Below are 12,747 nucleotides of genomic sequence, written 5' to 3' on the forward strand. Positions count from 1 at the left end.
ACCAGAAACAGGTTTGACTCTGTGATCAACACATTTGTAAGCTCCAAGACTCAACCAATCAGGTGCTGGTACAGGTATAGGGTCCACAATGTCTATCATGTAACTAGGGTTAAAACAAAAAAAGTTCAAAGAAGGAAAGTGCCGTGGTAGTTTTGCGTCATCTCGGACCAAATAGGATTGGGATGAGGTCAGAGGTTTTACAAGGGGGGAAGGAAAAAGATCAGATAAGAATGAAAAGGGAACATAGACAATAAAAAAAGAAGCTGGTACAAGAGTAAAGGAAGGAAAATTTGGAAAACATAGTAATTTAAGAGGCCATTTTGTACAACTTGAAGTATTAGATATATAACAAGTAAAAAGAGAATGGGAAAAAGCGGCATATGGTCCAAGAGCGCTGAATAGAGTGTTAAGTAAGAAAGGAATATAGAAATGTGTTACCAGCATCTACCTCAAACTTCAACTGTGGAATCTGCAAGCACCTCAGTACTGGGAGTGAATATAGATGCACTGGAGGGATGTGTTGTTCTGTTGTGGAGGTAAATGACCTCAACACGTTCGTGTTGACAATAAGCGCAAATATGAGGGAAGACAAAACCATAGAAGAGGGTGAGGACAAGTAGCACTCCCACCACAATTTTGATGATGAGAGCTTCTTTAGTAACACAAAACCCTTCGAGCTGGAGAAGGTTGATCCCCTTGCATCGCCACTGTACATTGCTGTCCCATTTACTTGGGTACATCTATCCTTCGTCCATCGTCTTGGCTACAGCCATACTTATCACACGCAGCCTGGGACTCACTTGTTCCAAATTGGAACTACTCCTCTCCATCCCTTGTTTGACCAGGTGGTCCACTACAACCAGACCATTGGTAAAGCCATAAAACTGTCAGATTTGGACTAGGTGGTGGACCGGTGGCTCCAGTTCCTTTTTTTTTCAGCAGAACATTCATTTGCAGTGCAATTATTTTTGATTTTTGAATCATTAAAAGGGCCATCAGGAAAAATAAGGGTAGCTATATAGAGCTCTATAGCACTATAAGTGCTCATAAAGCTGTTATAGTGGTCAAACCTGCTATAGAACCTCTGCCATCTATAAAGCCTCATATAGCTCTATAACTGCTCTTATAGACGTTGGAAATTGTTGTGTGGCTGATAAAGGAATTTAACACAGACAGGATCTGAACTCTCAACCTGCTAGTCAACTTTTTGGTGACTAAGCAACCTATAGCCACACATCACACACTTATCCACTACACCATGAGAGCTTATAAAATGTACTATATAGGTGTTATATATTGACCTTTCATGGACTTAGGTTATTTTTTTACTCATTGTCACCACTTATATTTGGATCATTGTTCTTATTTTTATATATATCAAAGATACAAACTACTATTTCACTAATACAGGCTACATAATTAATTAATACTGTATGATTTATTAGCCCTTTTAAACACCTTGAACTATATTATAACTATGACCTTTACAGCTATAGGAGCTATGTAGGCTGCTATAGGCTATAAGAGCAATTATAGTATCTTGCCTATAATAATATACTTGACTCCAAACACTTCTGGCCTCTTTCTATTATTGAACAAGTTTATTAGATTAATCCAGAGTTTGAGGGAATTATAGATATTTCTCCCCTTGGTTAAAAATTTGCCTACTACTGTGCTATAAAAGCTATAAGAGCTATGATTGCACTGATAGTGCTATAGTTTCTATGAATGCATTTATATATATAGGTGGTGGCTATATAGTGCTATATAGCAAAAGGTTTTTCCTGATGTGTCAGCCTTGCTGCATATGTCGCCATCTATCTCCTATTCCCGCAGGTATTGCAGCATGCTGACTACCTCATTTCAAACATTACATATCCATGGCATTATACAAAATACTGTAAGGGGGAAATCCCAGCTTTTGCCCCAAAAACAAATACAATACAATACTCACATACATACACCCTCATATTTTCTCTACTTATATACATACACATTCATGTGCATGAGGAAAAACACTTTGGCTATATAGACTCTAATAGTACTATAGTTGCAAATATAGTTGTCATAGTGATCATAGCTGCAATAGAAACCCCAACATCTATTCAGGAACAATGTGCTCTTATAGTACTCTTATAGTTGGCTATAGCCTCTTATAGCACTTATAGCACTTATAGCATATGGCTGACTATATAGGCTATGAGAGAGCTTGTGGCTGATTTAAAAATATAATCACACACACAAGGTTTGAACTCTCAATCTGTTGGTCCGCTTTTTTGCGGGCCAATCAATCTACAGCCACATACCACACATTTATCCACTACACCATAAAGGCTTACAAAATATACTTTACATGTGTAATATATTGACATTTTATGGACTTGTAAATTTTTTTACACATTGTCACACATTGTCACAACTTATATTTGAATAACGTTATTGACCTTTTATGGACTTGTCATTTTGTTTTTACACATTGTCACAACTTATACTTGAATAAAGCATTACTATAAATATGTACTATGGCCTTAATAGCTATCTATGTCCTTTCAAAGTTCTGTCTTAGTACAAGATAAATAGAATGATTTCCTTGATCTGAAATGTTGGTTAATAAAATTGGTTTGGGAGAAAACCCGGAGGGGCTTTTCGATCTGAAACATGCCTTGAAAAAGAGCGTATCGAGTGAGCTGTGTCCCTGATACTAGGTGTCAAGAAATAAGGAAACAACGCATGAGGCAGAGCTCAGACCCGCTCTGTAGGAGTAATGACTTACTGTGCCATATAAGTTTATCGCACCGGCGGCATTGTGTACCTCGTGAAAGGTTCTAAAGATGACAAGTTTTGCAGGTATGGGGCTAGGATGTTCGCGTGATCCCGCAAGTAAAGTGTGAAGGCTTTGCTCGACCACCTTCCCATTGTCTTTACTATGTCAAATGGTACTCCTTGTAGTAAATATTCTAGGGTCCCCCCAATGCGAATGCTATGACCTTTGAGGTCAGTGAGATTCTTGGCGTGAAAAATTAGCAACAGCCACTTGATGAATTCTTTCTTCAAAAGCAGGCACAAGCCTTTGGTGTGTTTCCATGTGGATAAGTGCTGCCTATTGTCAGCCGCATTTATATGCAAATGATTCTCTAGCGTCCATTTGGGGTCTGTCAGTCCAACCTGTTCTGCCCATTGTATGTCTTCACCAGTAATTGGCGATGATTTTGTGGTAGGAATGTGGAGCTAAGTGACTTTCAAACCGTTTCTATCGACAACCTCCGAAACATCAGCGTGCATGATGTGACTGGTTTGCAAAAAGTCTTTGATTGAAGGGACGGTAAGTTCCCCTAGTCTTGCTATAATGTAGAAAGCTGTAGTCAGACAAGCAAATATTGACGCGTTTAACTCGGCCCTTATAACAACATGATAGCTGGGGTGATTGGAGCTCTTCTGGGATGTTTGGACAAGGGAGGCGCGAGTCTGCATGCTCCTTTGAGGATTGCTTTAAGTCCGTCTTTGTCAATCATCCACTTGTGACCGTGTAAAAGATGCCATGCTCTCAGCCCGGCTGCATAGTTTGCAAGAGATGAACCAGAATATGATCCAGCGCAGCTAGAAATGAAAGTCATCAGGAAAGTTGGAGACAACGAACAGCGTTGTTCTTCAGGAATGGCATGCATATTACAGTACGTGTGAAAAACCAAGAGACCCGCTCCGTACATTTTTTTGGTGGATTGAGCCTGTTACAATTAACATACCAGCACCTACTTACGCTTCACTTTTGTACTTCTACTTTTATTTTCCAAGTCACATGACCAGTCATGTGACCATTTACTTTACATTACATTTTCGACTTTTCATAGTCACATAATCAGTCATGTGACACATCACCTGACCAGTGTCTAGACTCATCATGTGACCGGTCACATGCTAGACATCGGACTTTGAACTTTATTTACAACTGTACAGTACCTCATGTATTTCAGTATATATACAAGAGCAATACATGGGGAAGGACTCAGCAAGTCCTCCTGTTGTCTAGCACAACTAACTCACTGCAGCCTAAGGGGTAACCACTCCCCATCATCTTCTTTATAGTGTGTTCCTGTGTGCGCCAGAGTAAATAACTCTTGGTTGTTACAGAGCCCATGACGCTCCAATTACTTCAAGGATCCTGTCTAATTGGTGTTCGGATGGAATGGCATGATTGGGGGAGATAAATACAATGTTTGTATGAGGGGGACAACCCGCGGGAATCCACATTCTTAGCCTGTCTCTGGCTAAGCAATGTGGTTGCAAGATGGAATTAAGTGGGGTAAGCTCTGGCCTGTATGTTTGCGGAAAGGCTTTGTTCTCTTTGCTCTGCAAACCCAGTGGAGTGTCAAAATGCGGGTTAGTCCTGCCTGCTGAAATTTGTGGCGGAAACAACATAGTTGTGGTCTCTTTGACGGTTGGAGTCCAATCGGTCTCTGGCTTCCTGTTGTAACTTTGCTCGATTGATGACTTTTGCTGCAGCAGGAGTGTAGCTACCGTCACTGAGTGCTCTACACTCGGCTGTGGAAAGTGGTTCACAGGCATCAACAATGTAGCACTGGATATGCTGCGGGATGGGTACATAAGGGAGTAGTAATTGTTCTGGGCCGTAGATGCCTCTGGATGGGGAAAATAGGGTGTGAAATTTGCCCGGTTTGCAGCATGAGGGACCACCATTCTAAATCTTGCTTGATCCCTTTGTCTGGCCGATGGGGCAACAGTGGCTTCTTGTGACACACACTTAACATCATGCGTTCCAAACCTGTCAAGAATACACGCCCCATGATAAGGGCCAAGCAGGCGTGCAGGAGCTTGCCATATAATTCCCGCACATCCTGAAGGACATGAGTTGGCCTCGTTCTCCATGGCTGTATTGCCAAAAGATACTTTCGTATTTTTTCTGGGCTGAGTGAAACTTGACATCGCTGGATATCCCATAGGAAACCTATATAGATTGTTTTCGAATCAAAAGGTTGATCCTTGGATGTCTCTTATGGGATGCCTAGGATATCTGATATCTTATCAATATCGCTCAGCATGTAAGAGAACAGATTATCATAATCTGATTGTGGCAAAAGAGTGGCTAGGTCTTTGATGGGCCATTTGCAATTCTTGCTGGATTCTTCCAGGGACCTGTCATCAAAAATCCGGCCTCCATACCATAGACGACTGCCTGATTGATGCTTTCCCAAAACGGCACTATTCTGATGGAACACACCTCGGATGTGGTTGTAATTGTTTAATTGATTGCGGCGAACTCTGAAGAAAATATGATCATCCACCCATTTATCTACCGGACCCATGCCATGGTGAAGCATTATCTCGGCGCCGGCATCTGCTAAATGCCCATAGACTCCTGCAGCTGGAGAAGCACCAAATGGGGTGCAGGTATCTACATAGTATTGGTCGTTGGAGACTTTTACTACTGTGGCCGCCCATTGTGATTTCTTGAGTGGGATGGTCCTGTATGCCTCTGCTACATCCCTCGCATTACTAGCACTTCTGCATCTGTAGTAAGCAATGAGTGCAATGCTTCTTCAAGCCCTCTATTGGTGAAATAATGGAGCTCACAATACTCCCCTGCCTTCATTTTCCTAGTAGTGTACTGCAATGGGATAATAACCGGGTCTGAAGGGACATCAATGTCTCTAGCTGGCGCGTACTTCAACTTGTTCTTTTTGCGTTCCTCTCTATGTGCCACGTCTTGTTCATCTGCGAGACTTTTTTGCTGCATAACAACTTCTTCTTCTAGCCATTGGCATTCTCTCTCTGCTACCAAGATTTCCTCTTCTCTCTGCTGGGCCCATGCTATCTTGTCCTTGTTGTTGGCAATGCTCCACAGGTTAGCCAAAATTCTTGCTGCCAGCGCGTCGTCAATGAGTTCATTTGATAGCTCAGTTCTCGCTTCTTGGTATTCTTCTCTGGTGAAATCAGGAGCCACTGCAGTGTTTGGGTTGTTCAGGATTGAAGGCATCGGACACTGTACTTGTCTGTAGATAAATGCGAAGAATATTTCTGAAATACAGGAAATCATCACTGTACTAAGAGTCGGAATGATGTGGTAGCAGACGAAGAGGACCGCGCCACCTCACTTCTCCCATGTAGACTATTTTCTACAATTGCCTCATGCTAGTCAATCTTAGAAACCCATATAGGCTATTAGAGCTATAATAGCATTTATAGTAATGCCTCTGCTATATAGCATTATCAGAGCTATAATAGCATAAATAGTATTATCTTTGCTATATAGTACTATTAGAGCTATAATAGTATAAATAGTATTGCCTCTGCTATATTGCCAAAGTGTTTTTTCTGATACTATAGTACTATAAGAGCTATAGTAGCATCTATAGTAATGCCTCTGCTATATAGCCAAAGTGTTTTTCCTGATGTGTTCCCTACTTAAACACACATGTATTCACTATACATAGCAGAATAAAATATTGAGTGTCACACATGCATCTCAACCAAAGACTGGTCTATAGTAACTGTAACGACCAAAGTTTGTATACTCTGGTGCACAACAAGAACAAGCAAAGAGTGGTGAGTGGAGGAGAGGATAATCTCCCTTAAGGTAGGACCAAGTTAGTTGTGGGTAAACAACAGGAGGACTTGCTGAGGAGTCTCCTGGATTTATTGGGTATTTATATCACTACAGTTTGTTTGTATATGTGTACTGTACAGTTGATGAAGGCAGTGGCTGATGATGTCATAGGGCACAGCCTATGTGACCAGCTCCACTGCGTGAGAGACTTGTATCTAAAAATAAAGAAAGCAGTGCAGCACGAGAAAGTGGAGTTTGAATAAAATGGAAAGTGCCGCATGTATAACGTTTTCACTATTCTGAACCAACGGAGTGATAACATCAATCTACTAGCAGGTAGTTGAACTTGGTATATTTAGAAGAAATCAAAAGCTGAGATATGTACAATGGAAACTAGCTACTTATATATGTGGAGGAATGTGCCAGCCTTGAGGCGCTGACTGAGAAACATGAGGATTGTGCATGACTGATGAGTAAATAGATGAGTAAGTGGTTATGTGACTTTAGAGTCACGAGACAAGATAAGATAAATATTGTTACGTAATTAGATATGGCAATATGAGTGTTTCTACTTCAGAGTTCGATAGATAAGATGAAAGTGTAGGTTGCGGAGTTGAGGATTGTGACATTACCCCCCCCTTAGGACTTTTGTCTCGAAAGGTGGAGTCAAATTTGCCATTCTCCCAGTTGAACAGTCTACGATTAAATGATGGTTGAGTCAGATTTTCAAAAGGTTGAAATTGTAGTGTGAAGTTGATTCGTTTAGGGGTGGCTGGGAAGTGATCATGGAAATCTTTTACTAAATCCGGAGAATTTTTGATGTTACTCTCTGATTCCCATTTTTGCTCTTCTTTACCATATCCCTTCCAGTGAACCAGATATTCTAACTTGCGATGTTTCAATTGTGAGTCAAGTATTTGCTCTACTTTGTATTCTCTTTGCCCTTCTATTTCTGCGGGTGGTGGTGGTTTTGGTTTTTTCTGACTTGGGAATGTTGGTTCTTTGTAGGGGTGTAAAAGTTTTTCATTAAAGACTGGGTAAACATTTTTCCATTTGCCGGGTAGTTTGAGCTTATAAGCTGCCGGTCCAGTTTTCTTTTCAACTACGAAGGGTCCGTGTTGTTTGTCATCCAACTTCTTTGATGGTCAAATGGTGGTGATGTGTTCCACTTCAACGTAAACCTTGTCCCCTGGTTTATATACCACACTTTCTTTTTTGTTTTTTTTGTAAGACCTTTTCATAATCTCGGCTGCCTTTGCCAGAGATTTCTCCGCATTTTGTCGTGTCTCTTTCATTCTTTCTACAAACTCTTCCGCACTTTCACTCTTCACCGTCTTTTTGATTCCTTCTACTACTTTTGGATGTTGTCCGTAATTTCAATAAAAGGGGCTATATCCCGTAGCTGAATGCTCTTTATTGTTATAGGAAAACTCTGCCAAAGGTAGCTATTCTGTCCAGTCATCCTGTTTATGATTAACAAAGATTCTGAGGTATTGTTCAACCTCTTGGTTAATCCTCTCTGTTTGTCCATCTGTCTGAGGATGATATGCAGTGGATGGATTCTCTTTGATTCCGAGTAGTGTGTATAGGTCTTTCATGAAGTTTGAGACAAATTGTACTCCCCGATCAGATATGACTTTATCGGGTAGTCCATGATGTCTGAAGATGTTGTCTCTGAATGACCTTGCCACTCCTTCGGAATTCAACTCGGTGTGAGTTGGTAATAATTTGATCATTTTAGAGAATCGATCTACGATCACCATTATCATATTGTGTCTTTTAGATTCGGGTAACGGTCCAATGAGATCTGTTGATATGATTTGCCAGGGACGGCTTGGGATCTCATTTGGATGTAGTGGTGCTGCCTTTTTCTGATGATCTATTTTGGTTCTTTGGCAAGTTTTGCATCCCGTTACGTATTCTTGGATGTCTTTATCCATATAGGGTCACCAATATGTTCTGGTAATTAATTCCTTCATTTTATACTGGCCTGGGTGGCCAGCGATGATGGAATTGTGGTTGTCTCTAATGATCTTTTCTCTGAGTTTTTGGTCTTTCGGAATATACATTTGTCCCTTGAAATAAATGAATTCTCCATCTGTCCACCAACCATCTTGGTTGTTTTTTATCTTCTCCTCCACCTTGTTTACAACTTCATCTATATTGTTCATTCTCTTACTGATCCATTTATATGTCTCCATTGTCTCTTGTTGTGATTCTTCCATCTTTATCCTTTGTTCTGCAGTTAGAGACATGTTGATTTTAAACAGATCTTTTTTGAGGACTATAACATTTTCGTTGTCGTTCTCTCCCTTGTAGTGGTCTGGTCGTCTGGATAATAAGTCTTCTTTAATGTGAGTTGCTCTTGGTTTATGATGAAGTGTGAAGTGGTAATTAGCCAGTTTGCTGACCCATCTTGCTTGCCTTCTATTTAGCTTCTGAGGTTGTTTGAAATAAGTGAGATTTTGGTGATCTGTCCAAATCTCGAACTCTTTTGTGGCATCCATTAAGTAGTGACGCCATTCCTCTAAAGCTGTCATGATGGCTAATAGTTCTTTGTCATAAATCTTGTAGTTCCTTTCTGTTTCATTCAGAGATTTTGACAAGTAAGCTATTGGTCTCCGGACTCCCTCTTGCTCTTGGGAAAGTACTGCTTCTAGAGCATAATCGCTACTATCTGCTTTGACTCCGTATTGACCGTTGTTGGTCGGTAGAGCTAGTACTGGGGTTGAGCTAATTCTTTTGTTTATCTCTTTGAATGCTTTTTTTTGCTCATTTCCCCATTTAAACTCTTCTTTACCGGTGAGTTGGGTAAGCGGTTTTGCGATCACTCCAAATCCTTTGATGAACCTTCTGTAGAAGTTTATGAAACCAAGAAAGGCCTGCACCTGCTTTTTTGTTGTGCATTCAGGCCAATCCAGGATTCCTTTGACTTTCACCGGGTCCATGCAAATTTCGTTTTTTGAGATAATTAATCCCAGATATTCTGTCTCTGTTTCTTTGAAATCGCACTTCTCTGGTTTTAGATACAAATGGTTCTTTCTTAGGATTTGAAGAACATATTGCGTCGTTGCTTGGTGCTCTTCGATTGTTTCGGTGAAGATCATAATGTCAAACAAGTATATCACTACTTTTCTTTCTTCTATTAAGTCTTTAAAGATGGAGTTCATCATTGTTTGGAATATTGCTGGCGAGTTTGTTAAACCAAAGAACATGACTAATAGTTCAAATAGTCCTCTGTTTGTTCTGAACACCGCTTTGTGTTCATCTCCTTCCTTGATCCGGATATTATTATATCCCCATCTGATATCTAATTTAGTGAAGAATTTTGCTCCCCTGAGCTTGTCTACAAGTTCGTTAATTAGGGGTAGCGGATATCAATTTTTGATGGTGATTTTATTTAGTTTCCGGTAATCTTGGACAGGTCAGAGTTTCCCATCTTTTTTCTTAATGAAGAAGATTGGTGAAGCAATTGGAGATTTACTTGGTCGGATGCGTCCTGAATCTAAGTTCTCTTTTAGGAAGGCATCCAACTGTTCTTGTTTTCCTATTGCTAATGGATAAACTAAACCTTGCAGTCTATTCCTGGAATCAGCTCTATTGCATGATCCCATTGTCTTTTCTCTGGGAGGGTGTCAAATTCTTTTTTGTTGATTACATCTTTGAAGTCGTGAAGGTGTTTGGGTACTATTCCTTCGAATACTCCTGTCTTTTGGTCTTTCCCTGCTGCTTTGGCTAATTGTTGTGCTGTGGTGCCGTGAGCGCGGATTCGATGTATGATATTCAGAATAGATGTATCTTTGATATTTAAGAAATTGAATTGTAGGATTCTATCCCCCTCCTTGAGATTGACCTCAGGGCAATAGGTTTCTAGATCTTCTTCTGGGTTTATGAAGTGTACCATCATGTTGCATCCGTTTGGGCATCTGTTGAAGTTTAATTTTGACTTTTATGGGATTGTGCTTTTTAACCATTCATGGCCTAGGAACATTCAGCTGGTTCCGAGATTGGTAACCGCCAGCTGAAGTCTTTTGGCATGGTCGTCTATCTCCACTAATAGTTCTATGAATTCTTTAATGCTTCCATCCCGGTTAAGGGTGCCGTTGGCATTGTAAACTGGAATTGGTCTAGGGTTTTTTTGCCTTTCATATCCCTGTTCTTCAACAAATTTTGAATCTATACAACTTCCGGTACAACCGCTGTCTAGTAATGCATCTATCGTCGTTGATTGATACATTCCGAGGTTTGTGAGTCTGCAAGTTATGCTCATTTGGTTTCCTTGAGTGCCTCTGATGAATTGTTTGGGCTTTCTCAATTCTTCCAATGCCGCTACTGTTTCGTGAATCGGTAGGGTGTTTAGTTCTTTAATTAATTCTGCAGTCACTTCTTTTCCTCATTTCTTATGGGTCCAGCTATTTAGGATACCAATAAATCTTTCTTCCTTTTGGTCCCATAGCCTTTCCGCTATCCATGCAGCTGTCTATGGTACTTTTCTGTTCTCTAGGTTTTTATCAGAGGTGTGCCTGACCTCTTTGGAGCTGGTCGAAGTATCAGTATTATCGGTGCTACCCAATTGAGTCACTGCATTCTGTACTTCAGTTGTCTCCTTTTTTGCTGCCCTTTTTGTGGTTCCATCCCCTTTGGATACCTTGCGCGCCGCTTCAGAATGTGTCAGGGCATCAGTCTCAGAAGTGCTACCCAATTGAGTCGCTTCATTCTGTGCCCTAGTTGTTTCTGTTTTGGGAATCTTTTTAACCTGTTTGCCTTTCAGGTTCTCCTCTGTAGATTGCTTTTCTTTCTGTTTCAAATCTTGTGTATCTTTAAATAATGCAATCTTATTTTCATTGGTATATGCATCAAGATTATCAACAGAGAGGGAAGCATATCTATTTACATTTGTAAATTCTTTGGGCTTGGTCTGACGAGGAGTCACAGCCGGCCTCTTTAAAAATCCTTTAAGAGCTCATCTTGCTCTTCTTTCTTCATCCCTCCTAGTATGGCACAAAGGTTGAACTTCAGCTTTGTAGCTGCACTACCTTCTTCTTTGTGGTCTTGGGCCCTATGCCCTTTCTCGCCGCATTTGAAGCACCTGCCTTCTGCTTGGTACTTTGCCTTGTCTACTTCCATTCTTTGACCGGCTCCACCATATGTGGTTCCAGTCCCGTCTTTCCTTTCTTCCACCGTCTTGGCCTTCTTCTCTGAAGCGCCCTCTCCTCGGTATCGGCCATTGGGTCCCTGGTTTCCGGAACCAGAGCTGCTGCCGGCCATACCCTTCATCATCCTCTCGTTTTCTGCTTGGTCTCGCCACAATTGATCATTAGGGCGAGACCACAATTGATCATTAGTAATGATCCTCGTTTTCCACTCGGTGTATGTTTTAGGGATGTTTCCTGGGTATATAATCTGTTTGATCAAGGGGGCGTTGATATTGTTTCTGATTAATGTGATCAGGGATTGTTCATTCCCTTTCACATTATATCCTGCTCGTCTTCTTGTTGCTTCGAATTTTACAAAGTATTTCTGCACCGTCAGGGTACCTTGTTTCAAGTACATTATCTCGTACTTGCTTCTCTCTTCTTCAAATGCGTCTTGGAAATGTTCTTTTAGCATGGATTCAAAGCGAGCCCAGCTTTCAAGTTGCTCCATCTCTTCAACGTCTGTCCTCTCTTCCGCAAGCATCTTTCTTTCAACCCACTGTCCTTAATGCTGCCGCCGCCCCGCTTATCATATAGGATAGAGCAAACTTAATCTTGTTTGCTTCTATCCGGAAATATTCTGGGTTTGCCCTGAAATGGAGCTGTAATGATTTGAAGAAGTTCTGGAACTTCTTCTTATTACCGTCACACGGTTCAGGTTTGGCTAATGCGATTTTTCTGTATCCGGCTCCTTGTTCGATGGGCCGGTCCATCTGCTGCTGTGGCTGCAGTGGTTGCATTGCAAGCCTTCTTCGCAAGTCGGCAACTTCTGTGTCCCTTTGTAGGAATCGCCTTTCCCACTTGGAGTTGTTGTCCTGGATTGCGGTGTTTACGGCCATCCGGACCATCATTTCTAAGTTCTGCATTCACCTCGACTCTGGTGAAGGCAATTGTTCTCGTTGCGGAGTAGGCGGTAGGGCCTCTCCTAATTTGTTCATGCCCATTCCGGGTGTCAATGGGGGTAACATGTCGGGATTTGTCTCCCTCCAT

At 41.2% G+C, this 12,747-nt stretch overlaps 2 protein-coding genes across 2 annotated transcripts; both read right to left on the reverse strand.

The window, feature by feature from the left end:
* Nucleotides 1-4,122: 4,122 nt before the first annotated feature.
* On the reverse strand, nucleotides 4,123-4,941 carry SERLADRAFT_440590 (uncharacterized protein; the record flags this gene model as incomplete). Its single annotated transcript, XM_007321051.1, has 1 exon — nucleotides 4,123-4,941. One exon carries the CDS (start codon nucleotides 4,939-4,941, stop codon nucleotides 4,123-4,125), a length of 819 nt encoding a protein of 272 aa, XP_007321113.1.
* Nucleotides 4,942-10,553: 5,612 nt separating this feature from the next.
* On the reverse strand, nucleotides 10,554-12,747 carry SERLADRAFT_440593 (uncharacterized protein; the record flags this gene model as incomplete). The annotated part of the gene is made up of 6 exons (XM_007321052.1): nucleotides 10,554-10,924; nucleotides 10,988-11,042; nucleotides 11,091-11,448; nucleotides 11,652-12,245; nucleotides 12,307-12,572; nucleotides 12,628-12,747. The coding sequence occupies 6 exons, from the start codon at nucleotides 12,745-12,747 to the stop codon at nucleotides 10,554-10,556; spliced, it is 1,764 nt and encodes a 587-aa protein (XP_007321114.1).

Source organism: Serpula lacrymans (genome assembly GCF_000218685.1).
Source record: "Serpula lacrymans var. lacrymans S7.9 unplaced genomic scaffold SERLAscaffold_10, whole genome shotgun sequence".
NCBI lineage: Eukaryota > Fungi > Basidiomycota > Agaricomycetes > Boletales > Serpulaceae > Serpula > Serpula lacrymans.